We start from the raw sequence: 21,561 nt of genomic DNA, 5'->3' as shown, positions 1-21,561 counted from the left end.
AGTTCCTAGGCCTTAAGGTTCTTTAGTTATTGATCGGAAACCGTTTTTGCTTACAAGGTCAATGTGACCTTGACCTTTGACCCCTTGACCCCAAAATCAATAGGGGTCATCTACTGGTCATGACCAATCACCATACCAAGTTTGAAGTTCCTAGGCCTAAGGGTTCTTTAGTTATCACTCGGAAACCATTTGGTCTACGGACCGACGGACCGACAAGTGCAAAGCAATATACCCCCTTTTCTTCGAAATGGGGGCATAATAAGTTAGTAAAATCCCAGATAAACTTCACTATAATTGAGATGTATTAAGATTTTTACGATACATTTAGCCTATTACGACAAAGTTTGAACTGAATACAAGTTATGAATCTTATCATCCAATAATAATACTCCTAAAATAAGAATAAATAATTAAGAAACAACAATAAATTAAATTTTAGAGTTTACCATGTATAAACAAGTTGAACAACTTTATCACTTGTGGTGACTATTGTAAATCTTTGCTCCAGGTCATCATGATCTTAACTTGATCTTAATAAGACTAGATAGTTGACAAAACATGAAGATTTTGTCAAAAGCTTGTATCACATTAAAAAGGAAATTAAACACTTATGCACTTAATATCACATAGTTACTTGAACTCAAATAAAATATATGTTCAAGCCAACTCTTATTTACAAAGAAAAATATCACCTGTAAAAATCAACAGAACAATTACAAAACTACAGCTAGAAATCATTGTAAAACATAAATATCTTATACAAGTAAATATGTAACAACCACTTTATGTACAAGAATAAATCTAACTTTATGAGATCCCGTTGTATGGCAATGCTTTTTTTCTTCAGTAAAGAAGAAAAGCATCCTATAGTTAATATATACTATGCTTAAAAGAATATGTGACTAAGCATAGTCTCTAAACATGTAACATTTAAGAACAAACTCACCTTACAGGTAGAAACTGGTGTAAAGTAGTGTTGGGTATCGGACTCAAAAATGACTATCGATAATCGGACCACCACAATCGATTGTCTGCCGATAGTATAATCGAGTTTCGCACTTATTATGGACCTATTTACCAATCCTTGCATGTATTTTTTTATTCAGTAGTGACCACATTTTGAGAATAAATAAACTCTTGTCTCCAAGATTAAAGTATGATTTGCTCTTTGAATTCAAAACAAACAACACAAATACCTAATACTACTTTGTGACAGTCAATTTTTGTATAATACAACTTTATGGTAGTCAATATTAGTACTAGTCAACAGGTCACAATATAAATGAGTAACATTGTAGATCACTCATTTAACTACAGTAGATAATTATATATAAGTTTATAATGTTATGTTATTACACACTATAATTTTCTAAAGTAGTATTAACCATGATAAATAGGTTTTGAATACAAAAAAAGACTTTAGGATCGTCTGGAATTAAAGAGATTCAGTCGGGAAATTTCTATTTGACCGCGTGTAAAAAAGTTACGCCCTAAGCAATTCATGCGGTGGTAGAACATTAAAATAATCGATTTTTAAAAAGGACTATCGATAGTTGCCGATTTTGGGGTGGTCCGATTAGTTATCGATTTTCAGAGACAATCGGGACAACACTAGTGTAAAGAGTGTGCAACTGAAGCACATTTTGATATTTATGATGGTGTCAGTGATTGGGCACCATGTGCCTGAGATTAACATCCTTCAATTCTTATCACTTAATAATTACTTTATAATGAGATTCTTTAACATGTCATGTATCTTGTGTATAAAACAAAAACAAGAGCTGTCAAATAAGCAGACAACTAATGTCAATGGTGAATAGAAGTAAAAAAGAAAAGAGAGCATATCTACAAAACTGCTTGGCAGATTTATCTGTTCTTCATAAAAACAAGAGAGAACATATACGAAGGTTTTTGAGAAAATTTAGAAAATATATATAAAGGTACAGGAGATGATTAAGCAAAAAATGACTCCACGAGTTATCTATCCATAAGAAGCGCAATCGAAATTTGTTGTTGAAAAGTATTCCAACTTTTCTTTAATATTTTAAAGTTTTTTGGACATTAACCTTAACAGAAAGCTTAAATATATCATTTTTTAACTTGACTTGAATTAGAAGACTATATCAATCACCTATGACCTCCTCAACTTGATTATTATTTCTGGTATCCGAACATTCACATTTTCTTATCTTATCAAAATGGAATAAATGACCTCTGACCCCATATGAATATTTAGCATATGAAATCCAACCAAGAATGATAAAAAAGAAGGAAACTAAAATGAGAATGCCAAAAACATGAGGATCTGGGGCTGCTATCACCATGATGAACTTGAGCATATCCATCAATTTATTGAGTGAAGTTTGAACGCCATTTACAATACCACGTTCCGTTTCTTTAACATGTTCCAGGAATAGCTGTGTAATAGTTAAATCTGCCATCCATAAACCTGAAAGAATAAAAGATTGCAATAATCATTGATTGACCAAAAATCAAGTAATGCTACACAATATCTAAATTCTGTAAAAAAAAAATTCCCTCATAATTTTCAAAAATTGAGAAATAATGAAAAAATAAATGTTCACTTATTATAAAATTTTATGTAAGTAAAAATTTGTAAATATTTTACTTCTTCAAAAAGTCCAAAATTTCATTTTATGAAATTTTGGCATTTCCAAACCATCTGATTTTACAAAAAAATTTGAATAAATGTTATTATTTCTGAATGTCTAAATTCAGGAGTCCAAACGCCCATTGGTTAAGATATGAAAAAGTTAAGTTGAATGTATTTCCATGAAAGCAAATGAGATTCAGAAGTCCTTTAAATCAACACTTTGATGGTTATATCTAAGATTTGATCTGGCAAAAAGTTATGATAATCTAAAAGACTTTAATCAGTATATGACAAGTTTTTTTATACTTAATATTTTGAATGATGCCATTGCTGTATGCATGTATGGTTGGACAAGAACTTTCAGAGGAGTGCCCAACAAACATTTCTGTTTGATAGTTAACTGCATATTTTCTAATCAAGAAATAATTTCATTTACAAATTACCTTGACCTTTTTCCTTTGGCCATAAAATGAATGTGGCAGGTAGAACTCATCAAGGTGCATCTACATAAAAAGTTTGAAGTTCCCATGTAAATGCACTTTGATTTATTGACAAGTTTCTTTTTTTATAATTACCATTCCATATGACCTTGACCTTTAGACCAGCAAATGGATGTGGCAGGTAGAACTAATAAAGATGCATTTACATACACATTTTCAAGTTCCAAGGTCAATGCACTTTGATTCAATGTCCAATTTTATGTTTTGTTTTTACAGGTCACAGTGACCTTGACTTTTGACCTTAAGTAATGAGAAAGGAAATGGCAGGTAGAATCCATCAATGTGTATTCACATAAGAAATTTTAACAGAAAAGGATTGTCAGTATTGAAGTCAGTGTCTATTCTAGGAATTGAAAAATAGGGGTGATTTTCCCCCCTCCATTTCAAAAAAGGGGGCGATTTTCAAAATCAAAGGGTGCCAATATAAACTGCCAATGTTAAATCGTCTGCATTAAGTTTACACCGATGAAATAATTAAAACGATAATATTTATTTAAGGCAGCAGAAGTTGTCCCCCCTGAATTTTTAAACGAAAACAAATTATTACAGAACTGCCGCGATTGATTATAAAGGGATTAGCAATACAAATAATCGAAGTATCTTTCACGTATAGATCGTAGCCAAGCTAGGAATTGCCTCATTTTTCTTGATTATTTACTACACTAAAATGGCGCCCAACTGTCAGACCTAGCACACTAGTTCCGGTCGATACGGAACATTCCGTCAATTTCCGTCAACTCACGTAACCAGTACCATACGGTACTAAATTATTATAATTAGCTTACAGTTACCTCCCTTCGGTTTTCGGTGTAAATGTAAACAAAACAACCAAATATAATGCGGGATGGAAGTTTTACGGTTTTATTAACTTTTTTTATAGATGCGCGATTTTCACGCACATGATTTTGAATTGTGCGCGATCTGTTAAATACTAGCGTGAATCGCGCAATCGCGCGTCCTAGAATAGACACTGGAAGTCAATGGCCATAAATTCAAACTTAACCAAACGTCAACAAAAACCAAAGTCAATGTTGTCAAGTGGGACATGACAATAGTTCATAGCTTCCTACACAATTAAACTAAAATAATTCTATATAAACTAAAAATAATATATTTACCACATCTTGCTCCAATAATTCCAGCCAATAAAAGCCACACAGAAATAAGGGAATGTTTGCCTCTATCTGCCTCTTGTTCAGCACAACTTGACTGATCTCCAGTAGTATTCAATCCAGTCATGGTTTGCTGCAGTCCAGCAACACTTAAACTAGTATTTCCAATTGTTTTATTAAACACATCAGAATTTGTTACATTGTAAGGCACAGAAGTCAAATTTCCATTTGTTAACCCTGTACCATTATCACTGGGTAAATTACAAACTGTAATTGTGTCAGCTGATTGTTTAAGGAAAGGATCAAATGGTGATCCTGGTGCCCAAATGGACGCCACACAGAGACACAAAAACATCACTTCAAAGAAAAAGCCAAACAAGCCTGTTCTTTCCAGTCCAATGCGTTTACCTATGAAAGGATATAGAAATGTTCCTACAATCCCTGTGATAGCTCCTGCTGCCATGGCTACGCCCATAATTGACTCGTTAATACCTTGTGTGTAAGCGAAACCTGAAATAAATATTAACAATCCCTTATAGTAAAGAAAATTTGCTGTAATGTTTTGCTCTTTAAAAGAAGTCAGCAAATTTCACCAAGTACCAATAACATCGTTTTTTTAAAGATATGACTTAACTACTTCCCTTTTGTTTGTTTTGGATAATTCATTTGATCTTTTCTCATACAGTTGTAATCTAAAGATTTTAATTTTTTCATAGAGAACTAGCATCCTTCTTAATGAAATTACAACAAAACATTTTTAAGTTTTTCTTCAGGTCAATGGTTCAAATGAACTCCTGACAACCAATAGGCATCCAGTGAGAAATCTTTTTACATATATAGTAACAGAACAAAGGTTTTTATATTTACCAACGGTAATATTGTCAAAACCCAGCACTGTCATGTAGAGTGCTGCTAGTCCAAGACCAGCAAATGCTTCATCGTATTTAATGTAGGTCTTCCATCCACGATACAAAATAATAAATCCTGAAAACATCTTTATCCAGAATGGGTCCTTTTTCTTCTCTTTCTTTTGCTCTGTTTCATTCTTTAGCTTAGTCTCTTCATCAGTAGCAACACTTGCATCTTCATTTAGTTTTTCTGCATCACCAATACTGTTGCTACTGGTAATTGGGTCATGACCTTCAACATCAAGGTCATCTCCTTGGTTACTTTTAAGTGTTTCCATTTCTTGTTCTAAAGAAAAATGATAATCACTGACTTAAGGGTTATCAATCTGCAAATTTCTTACTAAATACTGTTGGCATTCACCTGTTATCATTTCCTTTTAGCACACAAATGGTTAATCAAACTATAACTCACAGCTGAAAATATCCACACAATGAACAAAATAATTAAACGTGATTTCTTAAGTTATACCTTTAATATATTTTCATGCTTAGATAAAAGCCCTCACATAAATAAAACACTTTTGACTTTAACAATAAAAGCACATAAAGTAACATTTTAGACAATAACCTTGAACACATTTATCCTCTATTGTTTATTAATGTATGCAAGCTGACATTTACTTTTTATAAAAAGTAAATGTCATTTTGCATACATTAATAAACAGCAGAGTATAAAAGTATTTAAGTACTACTGTACTACTATTAATTAGTTGTGTCACTGTAAGCAAAAATGATAACCAATTAAATGACTACATACTGTATTTCTAGAAAATTTTGAGGAAACAATATCTTATGTTTTTTCCTAAGGCAATCTTTCATGCAATCATAGTGTCCACGCATTTCCCGAGCATTTCGCAAATATTAAGTATTGTTTGTTTGATTGATTGGGTTTTATGTCACACTAACACAGTACAGGTCATATGGCATCGTACCAGTTTTACTGGTGGAGGAAAACCTCAGGTGCCATTCCATGCATTATCTCAGGCATGAACAGACACCTGAGTAGAACCACCGATGTACCATAAACTACTGTGTCGGTGAGGGGCAAGTGGTTTGAAGTCAAAGGCCTTAACCACTCGGTCATGGACGCCCTTCGCGAATATTAAGTTACTGAGATAAAGAGCATACATATATATGTAACTAATATGACAATTAGGTTTCTGTGTTTGTTCTCTCTAACCGCCAGACAAGACAATATTGACAAAAACTTTAAATTTTATCTATAAACAATCAATATGTTAAATATAAGATTCCATTCCTACATTATTCACTTTTACCAGAAAAAAGAAAATGTATTCAGATGACATATTGCTATTCAAACAAGAACTGTCGGAGGACAGTAAGGCTCGACTATTCGAAAAAGTTGTCACAAGGGTGTTTATTGAGTATAATAATGCTTACCTATGAATACATAAAATTGACCGAAAAGGTACAGAGGCTTGTTATTAAGATGTTTTATCAAGTAAATCACTGCATTATTATTATGAATGCATAAAATTGTCCCAAAAAAGGCACAAACCCTTCAGTAGTTATGGAGATAATAGCTTACAAGCAAAACTTTACCATGAATTTCTAAGTTGAAAAAGGGGAGAAAAATCAGCCTAAATGCAAGATAGAATTATGGATCTTAGTCAGTAACCTACAATTATGACCCTAAATGCATATGTGAAGTTTTAAATAAATATCTTTAATAGTTATTGAGATATGTAAAACTTGCATGTAAACATTAACCAAGAGACTAAGTAGAAAAGGGGAGATAAATCAGCCTAAATGCAAGATAGTTATGGAACTTGGTCAGTGACATACAATTATGACCCTTCATGCATATGTGAAGTTTCAAATCAAAATCTCTGATAGTTATTGAGATATGTAAAACTTACATGTAAACATTAACCAAGAGACTACATTAGCTCTCATATTCTTCGAATAGTCGAGCTAAAAATGTAATTTGCATTTAAATTCATAACGTTGAGTTAAATAATCATGTGATTTATGATTGATCTTTACTATCAGAAAACATATTCATTGTTTGAAATATAACAGATAAAAATAAACAATAAATGCTTATCCATATAGGTATAATTTGATATTGTACTAAGTCTTGTAACTTCCTTTTAAGCAAGTAAAATTACCTTCATTCAAAGTATGCAAACTGCAAATGTCTTGTTTTATATGATTTTATTCAATCTGTAAATAATGGATACTATAAAACAGTAAGACCGTTTTGCAAAGGGAAATGTTACTTTCAAATATGTGTCTGCTAAGCATAGTTAAAAGTTGTGCATACTATATCAAAGAACATCATATTGACATAATGTTTATCTAAGTGGTTGAAGCTACAAATGTTTGCGGAATTGTAACATGCAACTTTTTCATGAATACAAACATTCACAGAAATGTAGCCACTGGGAAAAGCACTATTTTAAAAAGCACAGAATAATTTCTAGGAATATAGTAATGAACCTGTTAAACGAATAATACTAATGAAATTGTAAGAAATCAAGCATTAACTTTGTTTCTGTATAACAAGATATGACATTTTGTTTGTATTTGTTGTACTCATGATAACTATACATATCTCACAATGAAGTTACTATTTTCTTAGGAAGAAGAACTAAATACCAAACATACCTGTATAAACAGATAAATGTGACACCCCTACAATAAATTTTAAACCCAAATCATATTTTTGGGCCCAATAATGACATGTAACACCTACCAGCTGGTTCCCCATTCCACAACTTTTTGTTTTTCAAAGCTGGTACCAGGCTATACACCTTCCAAAGTAGAATGTATTCTATAAACACTGAGACAAGGTTCCATCCGGCAATGAAAAATGCACCAACACCAACTGATGCAAAGTACATAATTTGTCCAGTAGCTATGGGGGCCACAAGTTTGTTACAGAGATCTATTCTACGTAATGTAGCCGTCATACCTGAAATAATACATGTTTATTATACTAAAAATTTCAAGCCATGTTTGGAAATTTTTTATTCCAAATACTATGAACAATATTTAGTTCTGCTGATGAGGCACTTTTGAACATTTTCAATAAAATTTCAGAAAAGGATCTCACTTAATATTAATTAAATTATTTCTTTTCTCACTAACTTAATAGTCAATATTTGCTCTGAAAGCCTGTCTTATTATCCTCTATATGATCTATATGATGCAATTAATAAATTTCATCTTTAATAACACAATAAAATTATAATTATCAAATATCTTGTTCTCCTGGAAAACATCAACCCTTTTGTGCTTATGTAAAAACTTTTCAGGTTTTACTAATTCTAGATTTTAAACAGTCATGCTTCATACATACATACTACTGTCATTTTAATGTAAAGCAATTAGTGTCAAGTGATCAGAACTAAGTGTCTTTTATGACGACTTATCTAAGTGTTTACTAACAACCAGAAAATATCAGACATTGTCAGGATTATTAACTCTTTAAGCGCTGGACCCGAAAGCGTTAAGCCTTTGCCATCAGTATAGATCCAGGCCAGCCTGCACAGATCTGCTCATCCGTGCAGTCTGACCAGGCTTTTTACTGTTGGCTGACAAATTTTAAATATTTAAATTGATATCCCTAAAATGAATAATGGACAGACTCAAAAAAGGAAGTGGGACAAGTCCATTTAAAATATTCAGCATGTTAAGGGTTAAATGGTCTTACTAGCAAGTAGATTTTTATCATCTCCACATATCTCTACAATCCAGTCTTTCTGTACTGCGATGTTAGTACCAATACTTCCTAACATTGCCAGTATAGCCACTAGAATGATCGCCACATAGCTCAGTATGAGAAGTCCCTCGTTAGGCCAGGCAGCTTGTATCTCTGTCTTCCATGTTATAACAGTATATACAATAAGGGCACAGACAACTACACTTGTATTCTGTACAATAAGACTCATCCTGGCAGCTGAAAGACAGAACAGAATGATTGTCAAACACAGTAATTGAGTTTATTACTAAACAGTAGTTAATGCTGTATACACTAGCTAGTTTCTTTTGTTTACTTTTGACCGCTACAAGCAGTTATATCAACATTTCTAGTTCCCATTTTGTTAAGTTCTTTTTTAAAGCACAATTTTAAAATTGCATTTCAAGATCAGCTCCAATTTGGATGAAGGCTGAGTAAAAATCAAGAATTTTTAACTAAATACTGTACATACACAGTATTCTATTAATCTATCAATTTTATATACAGTCAGGACTCATTGCAACGACACTGTTGGTTCCCTTATATCGAATTTGTCAGTATATTGAATTTCATCATTCATCAAGTAATGATATGCTTATTCACTGGTATCTGAACATTATGTATAAACATCTATAATGAAAAAGATTTTTGTGTTTATGTGTTCATTTTATTATACACATTAAATATCCTACACATAATACAACAACTTTAATAAACTATAACATCTAAAATAATTAAAGATTGATATGAAAATGATAAAACTTTATAAAAATGAAAAGCACATACAATGAAATGATAAAACTTTATAAAATGAAAAGCACATACAATGAAAGGTCTATCTTTATATAAAATGATTACGTTTTTTTTTTTTTTTTTTTTTGTTCAAAAGTTAAATAAGTCCGTTGACGTTTAGCTGGAGGTTCTGCAAGTTTTTTAATAAAAAAGTCACAAGTTGGCAAGTGTAACAAAATTCAGCTGACAACAACATGTTGGTATTGATTTAAGGTGTAACAATCAACTGACCAAACTACAATACCTCTTTTAACACCTTGCGGCTTTTGTTTACGGCTCTATATAAGCGCGCTTGACTTACCAAGTGTCAGTTTAACGGGTACTGATTGTATAGAAAATAACACGTTTGGTTTCCAATTTTATTGTATCAGAGTCGGAATACAAATTTTCCATTATAAAGGATTATAATGACGTTGAAAACAAGAGCCACCGCCGGGCGGGGGCAACGCTCGACTTTTTACTTTTTCTAAACGCAAACATAGAAAGGTTTGAACATATATTGATGTTTCCTTTTTATAAATTTAGTTGGTCTGTCTTGTCACATTAGTTTTGTTTATATATTTTGTATATATATGAATAGAAACATTAAGCATATTTCTAAAAATAGCAACAGTACGCAATTTCTAAAAATAGCAACAATGACGCAATTTTTAAAAATAGCAACAATGACGCAATTTCTAAAAATAGAAAAAATGACGCAATTTCTAAAAATAGAAAAAATGACGCAATTTCTAAAAATAGAAAAAAATGACGCAATTTCTAAAAATAGAAACAATGACGCAATTTCTAAAAATAGAAAAAAAAATGACGCAATTACTAAAAATAGAAACAATGACGCAAATTCTAAAAATAGAAAAAAATGACGCAATTACTAAAAATAGCAACAATGACGCAATATCTAAAAATAGAAAAAATGACGCAATTTCTAAAAAAGAAAAAAAATGACGCAATTTCTAAAAATAGAAAAAATGACGCAATTTCTAAAAATAGGAAAAAAATGACGCAAATTCTAAAAATAGCAACAATGACGCTATTTCTAAAAATAGAAAAACATGACGCAATTTCTAAAAATAGAAAAAAAATGAAGCAATTTCTAAAAATAGAAAAATGACGCAATTTCTAAAAATAGAAAAAATGACGCAATTTCTAAAAATAGAAAAACATGACGCAATTATATACATGTATATTATATATGTATATATATATATATATATATTTAATATATATATATATTTGATATATATATATATATATATCTATATATGTATATATATATATATATATAATACATGCATATATATATATATATATTATATATATACCTGCATATATGTATATATATACACACACATTTATATATATATATATATATAATACATATACTATACATACACACACACCAATAAATGCACAATCTGAGAAAATTCAGTAATATAACCTTCAAGGTCAAGGTCATTAAAGAGCCCAAGCAAATTTGGGTTTGATAAACAACAAGGTCTGGTCCTTAAGAATGTTCTGTTATAATATGAAGTTTATCCTTCAAAAATAGCAAAGTTACAGTCAGTTACTGCCAAAACAATGAAAATTTCAATAATTTGACCTTCAAAGGCAATGTCATTAATGAGTGAAGGTCAAGGTCTTTCGGTATATTTTTAACAGTTATCTTTGAAGATTATTATGTTCAAGTTTGAAGACAATCCATTCAAAAATAACAAAGTTACAGCCAATAATAGCCAAAAAAATGAAAATTTCAATAATTTGACCTTCAAAGTCAAGGTCATTGATGAGTGAATGTCATGGTCTGACTGGTTATTTTTAAGGGATATCCTTGAAGATTATTATGTTCAAGTTTGAAGACAATCCATTCAAAAATAACAAAGTAACAGCCAATAACAGCATGAACAAGCAAAAATTGGACTTTTAACCTTGAAGGTCAAGGTCATTTATGGATGAAGGTCAAGGTTAGTGTGGTCTACTGAAAGGTCTTGTCCCAAGGGTTGTTGTGGCCAAGTATGAAGACAATACACCAAGAAATAAAAAAGTTATGATCCAGGTACAATTTTTCGGACGGCAACGGCAACGGAGACGGCAACGCCGACCTGACTATAACAATACCTCTACTTTTTTTTTTCAAAAAAAAAAAAGTCGAGCTAAAAATTGGTTCCCACTTATTCACTGTCGTTATTTGAATTTGTCAGTATAAAATTACAACAAACCTTTCAACCTAGGTGTTCTATCAATCCATTCACCAACAAGTGCTCCAAACAACAACACTGCTGTACCCATAGAGAGCCCATAGACAGCCGTTACCCTGAGAGATTCTGGTGATATGATAACCATAAACAAGCCCACGCCAAATGACCACATCCTGTCACCCTGGAATAAACATAAACTACATGTGATTGGGATTTTTCAATGAAATATGAAGAAATTACTATATGGACAGGTCTTTACTATTGGTTTTTTCTCCTATACAGATCACTATAAGTCATGTGATTAGGTACAGTGTGTATTTTCTGTAATCACTTCCATCTTCAATCTTAATTTTGTTAAATTCTTATCCATGTAGGAAATAGTGAAGCAGGGTTCAACTTTAACACTTAGACGAAGAGGTAGTTTTTTTTAAAAAGACATGACTGAAGAGTTTAGATTCCAGATTGGTAAATATGGTAAATAGTGAAATAGAATCCAGCGATTTTTTTCCCTATATAAGTGGTACTGAATAACGGACCCATTCACAATCACAAACGGACCTTCACAATTTTCAGACTGGGTCCGACGGACCCTTTCACAATTCTGATGAAATTTCATAATTCCCATTAATTAAGCCTTAAATAACGTATTATTTCCTCTCTACGCATAATGATGCTAAAATTTTGCCTGTTGTGCTTTGTTTATCTTAAAATGCGTTTAGCCTACCATGATTTGCGGTGCATTCGCCCTTTAAATTTTCGTACTGTTTAATACGAAACTTCTAGGGATGAATCAATACCAAAACAAGCGTCTGGTAATTTCTGTAAACATCATTCAAATTGTCTCGTAACAGTAAATACTACATTAAAAATATTGTATGTTCTTACTGCTTAATAAGATATTCACAATCTTAATTAAAATATTCACAATTTGTTAAGAAACAACGCTTTTTTTCACAATTTTTATGATACCGGACCCATTCACAATTCAGGGATCACTGGAATCTATCCATATGCAAATTTCTGTATGATTCATTGGTATATCTAAACTTCGGCCATTTTGAAATCTTGTGAATCATAAATATACAATTCTCTTTCATCCATGGTTAAGGTAAAGAAGGCCCTGAAAAAACATCATAATTATATCCATATATCTTTTATCAGGCCTGTTTTCCCTTATATACGTACTGCCAGAAAACAGAGACATCCTAAAGCTAAAACATTTAGTTTTTTAAACTGAGAAGCATTAAATTCCAAAAGGTAAGCCTATATTTAACACTACTGTTGAATTTCTTTCAAAAAGTATTTTTGTTCACATGGGAAACTCTTGAAATACTTAAACCACAGAATACATGTTAGTCTTAAAAGGCTCTCAAAAGAAGCCATTTTCTGTTTATTAAAGCTCATAGTTTTTACTCCTGATTTGGACCTTTATGTCATTTTTTCTCCAATGGGTGGCATTCCCAAAATGTTAAAAAAAGGCCTGTTTGCTAAAGAAAAAGGACAGCATTTCCTTTTCAACAAAATATTAGTAGTTTCTTACCCAAGTGGATAAAGCATGGCTCAGGTAGACAAATAATCTTATCTTCAGTGGAATAGATCCTTCTCCAGAACCTGTTTGAAAGCAAGCAAATTTGCTGAATTGATATAATGTTATTAAAACTTCTATGTATTATATATGTTAGAATATATTTGAAAATAAATTTTGTTTCTTTGTTTACTTTGACATTAAGCCTACAAAAATAAGCAATGTAAAGCAGAGCAAATAGCTCTTCCAGTAAATAACATCAATTTTTTAAATTATGACATAAAAATATTATTACGAAATATATACTGTAATTGTATCATTCATTTTAGCATGATACTAACAACTACAATGACAGAAATTAAGTGAGACAGGCAATCTATGCTCAAATTCAATTAATCTAACTACACAAGGAATAATTATATTATCATTATTAATTGCGAATTTCATGTATTCTATTTTTATGTCATTAATTATACATTTGCATAAAAGTATATGAAGTGGTGCATAAGTCGAGTGGTTAACACAACGGACTAGTAACCTAATAATTGCTAGCTGTATGGGAACAAACCCCGTCAGGGGCAAGATTTTGTTTCCTTGAGCAATCATTCCCTAGTATTGGTTAGTTCCAGGAACGATTTTCGAAAGTGTGTCTATAAGTTTATAGCTTCCACCAAAATCAAACTAAATTAAATTCAAAACTAGAACTGCCACTATCAACTATCATGGCGTGAATACCCCCGCATACCACTTTGTCAGAATCAACAGTGGCCATTTAGAGCTCAAGGACAACCTCCCTGCCAAATCTGAGGTTACTAAGCCAGTGCATTGCGAAGTTATGTATTCTACATGCTTTAAATGTGAAAATGTCAAAATCAATACACTGCGGACAGGCATTCTTTAGCAATTGAGTAGAAAAGCTTCTTTTTTTTGTCAAGGTCCCTGTGACCTTGACCTTTGACCCAGTGACCCCAAAATCAATAGGGGTCACCTTATGGTCATGATCAACATCCATGCCAAATATGAAGACTGTGGGTCAAAGGAATCTTAAGTTAATGGGCAGACAAGCTTTTTGAAGTCAAAGTCCCTGTGACCTTGACCTTTGATCCAGTGACCTCAAAATCAAAAGGGCTCATCTACTAATCATGACTAACCTCCATTCCAAATATGAAGACTGTGGGTCAAAGGAATCTAAAGTTATTGGGCGGACAAGCTTTTTATTGTCAAGGCCCCTGTGACCTTGACCTTTGACCTGGTGACCTCAAAGTCAATAGGGGTCATCTACTAATCATGACTAACCTCCATGCCAAATATGAAGACTGTGGGTCAAAGGAATCTAAAGTTATTGGGCGGACAAGCTTTTTGAAGTCAAGGCCCCTGTGACCTTGACTTTTGACCTGGTGACCTCAAAATCAATAGGGGTCATCTACTAATCATGACTAACCTCAATGCCAAATATGAAGACTAAGGGTCAAAGCAATCTTAAGTTATTGGAGGAGGACAAGCTTTTTGAAGTTAAGGCCCCTTTGACCTTGACCTTTGACCAAGTGACCTCAAAAGCAATAGGGATCATGTAATAATCATGACTAACCTCCATGCCAATATGAAGACTGTGGGTCAAAGGAATCTAAAGTTATTGGGCGGACAAGCTTTTTATTGTGTCAAGGCCCCTGTGACCTTGACCTTTGACCTGGTGACCTCAAAGTCAATAGGGGTCATCTACTAATCATGACTAACCTCCATGCCAAATATGAAGACTGGGGGTCAAAGGAATCTAAAGTTATTGGGGCAGACAAGCTTTTTTGAAGTCAAGGCCCCTGTGACCTTGACCTTTGACCTGGTGACCTAAAAATCAATAGGGGTCATCTACTAATCATGACTAACCTCCATGCAAAATATTAAGACTGTAGGTCAAAGGAATCTTAAGTTATTGGGCGGACAAGCTTTTTGAAGTCAAGGCCCCTGTGACCTTGACCTTTGACCTGGTGACCTCAAAATCAAGAGGGGTTCATCTACAAATCATGACTAACCTCCATGCCAAATATGAAGACTGTGGGTCAAAGGAATCTTTAGTTATTGAGCGGACAAGCTTTTTGAAGTCAAGGCCCCTGTGACCTTGACTTTTGACCTGGTGACCTCAAAGTCAATAGGGATCATCTACTAATCATGACTAACCTCAATGCCAAATATGAAGACTAAGGGTCAAAGCAATCTTAAGTTATTGGGCGGACAAGCTTTTTGAAGTCAAGGCCCCTGTGACCTTGACCTTTGACCTGGTGACCTCAAAGTCAATAGGGGTCATCTACTAATCATGACTAACCTCCATGCCAAATATGAAGACTGTGGGTCAAAGGAATCTTAAGTTATTGAGTGGACAAGGTTTTTAAAAGTCAAGGCCCCTGTGACCTTGACCTTTGACCTGGTGACCTTAAAGTCAATAGGGATCATCTACTTATCATGACTAACCTCAAAGCCAAATATGAAGACTAAGGGCCAAAGCAATCTTAAGTTATTGGGGGGACAAGCTTTTTGAAGTCAAGGCCCCTGTGACCTTGACCTTTGACCTGGTGACCTCAAAATCAATAGGGGTCATCTACTTATCATGACTAACCTCCATGCCAAATATGAAGACTGTAGGTCAAAGGAATCTTAAGTTATTGGGCAGACAAGCTTTTTGAAGTCAAGGCCCCTGTGACCTTGACCTTTGACCTGGTGACCTCAAAATCAATAGGGGTCATCTACTAATCATGACTAACCTTCATGCCAAATATAAAGACTAAGGGTCAAAGGAATCTTAAGTTATTGGGCGGACAAGAAAAAAACGACGGACAGCCGGATGGACAACCAAATTGACAAATCAAATGGACAACCTGATTCTAGTATACCCCCCTTACAACTTTGTTGTGCGGGTACCCCCCTTACAACTTTGTTGTGCGGGGTATAATAAGATAGAAATGAAGAAATACACCATGTCAATACCAGTGCAAGTTGAGTAACTTATTAATCTACCAGTGTAAATTTAATTCTATATAAACCAAAAAATGAAATGTATGTACATGTATTTCATTTATCTAAACATGAATACTAAAATGATGCACAAGGCATGACCAGACTGTTTAGCTCAGAAGTAAGAAGTGTGTAAGATCTCTAGACCTTATATTAGTTATGTCAATCTATGTCCTATAAAAGTTTCTATAAAAATCTCTCCTCAGTTGCTGTAGACACGTACTTGCCACAAATCAGGTTGATGCAGGAACACTTGCACGCCCCATTTAAATTCTACATGCATACTTCAGTTAAATCCTACACTTGCATGCTCAAGTTAAATTCTACTTGCATACTTCAGTTAAATCCTAACTACAAACTGAGGTAAAAAGCTAACATGGCAAGTCAACAAGATAAAGTATAGGAAGTAAATCTATTTTACCCATATTCTCCCAGTGTTTGCTTGCTTTCCTTGTATTTCCTGTCTATTCTTTAATTCATCACCTGCTCATGTCATGGTCATATGTGGAAATGATTTAGCAGTTCTTCACCCCATCAATGCCACAAAAAGAACATCTGAAATCAATGAAGTTACACGACTGACTTGTAAAGTGTCATTTCAGGCCTTGACAAATCCACTTGCCTGCTTGCATTATCAAACTTGCTCAACAAGGTGAGTAAGATTCTCTCAATCCAATTGATGTTTCTCTTAACATTTATAAATGAAGTTATTAGGTAAACAATCAATCATACTTGTCAAATTAAAAACCGGAAATCGACCTCATGGCTAAGTATAAAACTGAATCGATTTCCGAACCCGTATGATGAATTAATTAATGCCTCCCCGTTACGTAATGACAGCAGCATTTGACAATGTTTTATACATATGCATTCGGTAAAGTTTTATTCTTAGCAATAAGGCTGATTCCGGTAGGCAATGCGTTAGAATTTGAATGAGATAAGTATACAGACTATGTCGAAGATTATACAATAAGAGTATAAAAAAGTATTATAAACAAAATGTTATTAAATTAAGCCAGTTATACCAATATAGACATAGAAAAATTCTACTCAGCCTTGCATTAACTTATTATTGGTCAACTCAACCCAATACCAACTTGGTATGTGTCAATTTGGTCCTATACCAACTTTGTACATGTTATCTCAGTCCTCTAACAACTTAGTACATGCTTAATGAGCCCTATACAAACTAGTTTCAGTTCAGTTTGAACCTATACCAACTTGGTATGTATCAAAAGTGAACTTACACCACTACAAACTTGATTTGATTCAATACAGCCTTTTAGTTTAGCAAATTGGAATGTGTCAACTCATATCTATCCAAACTTTGTATATCCCCTTTACTAACTTGGTTTGCATCCACTCACACCTATACTAAGTATTTGTCAACTTAGCATTATCTATACCAACTTGGTATTGATCACTTTTAGGGGAATGGTGGCTGGGCCCATGGAGAGGGGAAAATTGTATTGTCAAGCGGAAAAAGATGATGAAAGTTAGAAACACATTAAACAGTCCATTTATTGCAAAATTGTGATAATTATACTTTTATACCATTATTCTTATGTCCTACTCAGTCCCACTATTTGCAATAAAATGGATATTCAAACAAGAGCTGTCACGCATGTGACAAATGCCCCTAAAAGGTGTGTATTATGAAAAGAAAAGAGAATGAAAGTTACTTATTTCCATTATATTGTTCTTGTGATATGAAGTGCTATTTATATACTATCTATAACACCTTGTGACAACCCTTACGGAATTCACTTATAAGTCACTTATAGGCTATTTTATATGTAGATTATACTTCACTTAGTCAATTCACCTATAAGTCAAGTATATGTATTTTAAATGCAAATTAGATGTAAGTGCAGTATATGTCTGGCATTTTGACATATAAGTGAAGTATAAGTTATATATAAGTCACATATATGTGACATGTAAGTCAAAGATATGCTCAACTTATAAGTAACATATAAGTGACTTATATGTTACATATAAGTGACTTAATATAAGTCACTTATAAGTAAAATATAAGTCACATGTAAGTCGCATATATGTTGCTTGATGTCAAAAAAGCTTGAAATAAAATAAAAGTTTAGTAATTTAATTTCAAAAATGTTTATTAATTTATATTCATAGTCATATAAATGAGCAAAATACAAAATTCAACATACATATCCTTCAGTTCAATCATCTTACATTCACTATAACAAAAACAATATTCATTTGTAACAGCAAGTTTTTGTTTTTTACTGGTTTTCTTGGAATCAAACACTTTATTTATACAATTATTTTGCTGGAAGTCTGTCGGTGAGGAACTGTTCAAATCATAAATTTGATAAAATGTTTCTGATTATTCAAACTACTATTTCTTTTATTGATGTCTGTTTCAGTGCTCTGCTTCTGTTTCCTCGGAGAACTTCATGTGGCTGTGTTCACCTTTAAAGATAAAATTCATAATTAATTAAAAAAGATGTGGGAATAAATTCCGACCATTGTATATGCAGTTATATTTCATATTTTGTATATCATCAAACTATATTAGCTATTTATGCTTATGCATATACAAATATACTAAGTAACACAGTATCTCATTTTAGTGCACAAGTCAACAGTGTTGTTTAAGAATTGCTAAAAGTCTCTATAAGAATTGATTAACTGCACTATTTGCAACAACATTTATTATGCTCTTTTCTGGGAAAGATTTAGAGCAGTAAGTATAGATCGAGATTAAAAAATATACCTTTTCAGGCTCAATACTGCATATCATTATTCACTTGGCATCTCAAAGTAAGGACTGGTCCAACTAGCCTGCAATGTATGTAAAATGTAATTTCAAATTTCTCTATTGAAAACAACAATAAAACTAGAACTGCCACTATCATGGCGTGAATACCCCCGCATACCACTTTGTCAGAATCAACAGTGGCCATTTAGAGCTCAAGGACAACCTCCCTGCCAAATCTGAGGTTACTAAGCCAGTGCATTGCTAAGTTATGTATTCTACATGCTTCAAATGTGAAAATGTCAAAATCAATACATTGCGGACAGGACATTCTTTAGCAATTGAGAAGAAAAGCTTTTTTTTTGTCAAGGTCCCTGTGACCTTGACCTTTGACCCAGTGACCTCAAAATCAATAGGGGTCACCTTATAGTCATGATCAACATCCATACCAAATATGAAGACTGTGGGTCAAAGGAATCTTAAGTTAATGGGTGGACAAACTTTTTGAAGTCAAAGTCCCTATGACCTTGACCTTTGATCCAGTGACCTCAAAATCAAAAGGGGTCATCTACTAATCATGATCAACATCCATGTCAAATATGAAGACTGTGGGTCAAAGGAATCTAAAGTTTTTGGGCAGATAACGACTTTGAAGTCAAAGTCCCTGTGACCTTGACCTTTGACCTGGTGACCTCAAAATCAATAGAGGTCATCTACTGATCATGACTAACCTCCATGCCAAATATGGCGACTATAGGTCAAAGGAATCTTAAGTTATTGGGCGGACAAGCTTTTTGAAGTCAAGGCCCCTGTGACCTTGACCTTTGACCTGGTGACCTCAAAATCAATAGGGGTCATCTACTAATCATGACTAACCTCCATGCCAAATATAAAGACTAAGGGTCAAAGGAATCTTAAGTTATTGGGGCGGACAAGCTTTTTGAAGTCAAGGCCCTGTGACCTTGACCTTTGACCTAGTGACCTCAAAATCAATAGGGGTCATCTACTAATCATGACTAACCTCCATGCCAAATATGAAGACTAAGGGTCAAAGGAATCTTAAGTTATTGGGCAGACAAGCTTTTTTAAGTCAAGGCCCCTGTGACCTTGACCTTTGACCTAGTGACCTCAAAATCAATAGGGGTCATCTACTAATCATGACTAACCTTCATGCCAAATATGAAGACTAAGGGTCAAAGGAATCTTAAGTTATTGGGCGGACAAGCTTTTTGAAGTCAAGGCCCCTGTGACCTTGACCTTTGACCTAGTGACCTCAAAATCAATAGGGGTCATCTACTTATCATGACTAACCTCCATGCCAAATATGACGACTGTAGGTCAAAGGAATCTTAAGTTATTGGGCGGACAAGCTTTTTGAAGTCAAGGCCCCTGTGACCTTGACCTTTGACCTGGTGACCTCAAAATCAATAGGGGTCATCTACTAATCATGACTAACCTCCATGCCAAATATGAAGACTAAGGGTCAAAGGAATCTTAAGTTATTGGGCGGACAAGCTTTTTGAAGTCAAGGCCCCTGTGACCTTGACCTTTGACCTAGTGACCTCAAAATCAATAGGGTCATCTACTTATCATGACTAACCTCCATGCCAAATATGAAGACTAAGGTCAAAGGAATCTTAAGTTATTGGGCGGACAAGAAAAAACCGACGGCCGGACGGACGGACGGCCGGACGGACGGCTGGACGGACAAGCTGATTCCAGTATACCCCCCTTACAACTTTGTTGTGCGGGGGTATAATAATAAATGATTATGATGACCCTGTCTTATTCAGCTGCATAAAACTACTGATTGTACTATTTAGTCCTAATAATTCAATTAATTTAACTATTAAATCTAGATTTAAATCAATTACAAGTATTAGTAAATCTAATGTATGAAGCTTAGAAATAAAAACAGCCTTGATCTCTCAAGTTACAAATTTTAGTTTGCTGCCATCTTACTTTGATTGTTTAATATATAACCTGTATCAAAGGTATTTACCTGATTTTGTTGTATATCTTCTTGTCCAAGGTGATTCTTCTTGTCATTCTTATTTACCATAACTATACTTAAACATCTTAAAGTTAAACAAAACAATATCTCTAAAATTCCTAAAACATCAAGTAGATTCTCTGTGATTTCCACCAGCTTGCTAACCTAAATGTTTCAGACTTACAACTGTGTACCTGGGCAGGTCCAATTTTATGTAAAACAGGGTAAATCCAAAAATCAAAGCACTCATCAGTTCTATCTTACAATCATTGAATGTGAAAAAAAATCAAATAACTAATAGATATGTAAAGTTTAAAAATCATTTATACATTTTTGAAAAAGAAAATGCAATGTCCTTTTTTTACAAATTCAGGATAGGAAATGTTATCTTTCCCCAAAATAATCACATGGAACAGTCTGATTTGTAGGAATGACCAGTCAAAAAATTAGTCATGCACATATGGTGGCAAAGTTGGCCAGTTTTC

The 21,561-nt window shown here is 33.4% G+C and overlaps 1 protein-coding gene across 1 annotated transcript; it reads right to left on the bottom strand.

Moving 5' to 3' along the window:
* Window positions 1-1,617: 1,617 nt before the first annotated feature.
* LOC132751267 (solute carrier family 40 member 1-like) lies at window positions 1,618-17,098 on the bottom strand. Its single transcript, XM_060741422.1, has 8 exons — window positions 16,777-17,098; window positions 13,368-13,438; window positions 11,849-12,008; window positions 8,814-9,059; window positions 7,854-8,072; window positions 5,094-5,420; window positions 4,233-4,736; window positions 1,618-2,449 (listed from the first exon to the last, which is right to left on the bottom strand). Exons 1-8 carry the CDS (start codon window positions 16,778-16,780, stop codon window positions 2,124-2,126), a joined length of 1,857 nt encoding a protein of 618 aa, XP_060597405.1. The 5' UTR covers window positions 16,781-17,098; the 3' UTR covers window positions 1,618-2,123.
* Window positions 17,099-21,561: the final 4,463 nt, after the last annotated feature.

Source organism: Ruditapes philippinarum, unplaced genomic scaffold (genome assembly GCF_026571515.1).
Source record: "Ruditapes philippinarum isolate M1 unplaced genomic scaffold, ASM2657151v2 ctg3365_1_1_1_1, whole genome shotgun sequence".
NCBI classification, from domain to species: domain Eukaryota; kingdom Metazoa; phylum Mollusca; class Bivalvia; order Venerida; family Veneridae; genus Ruditapes; species Ruditapes philippinarum.
The sequence above is the reverse complement of the archived record's forward strand: the minus strand, read 5'-3'. Positions and strand labels throughout refer to the sequence as shown.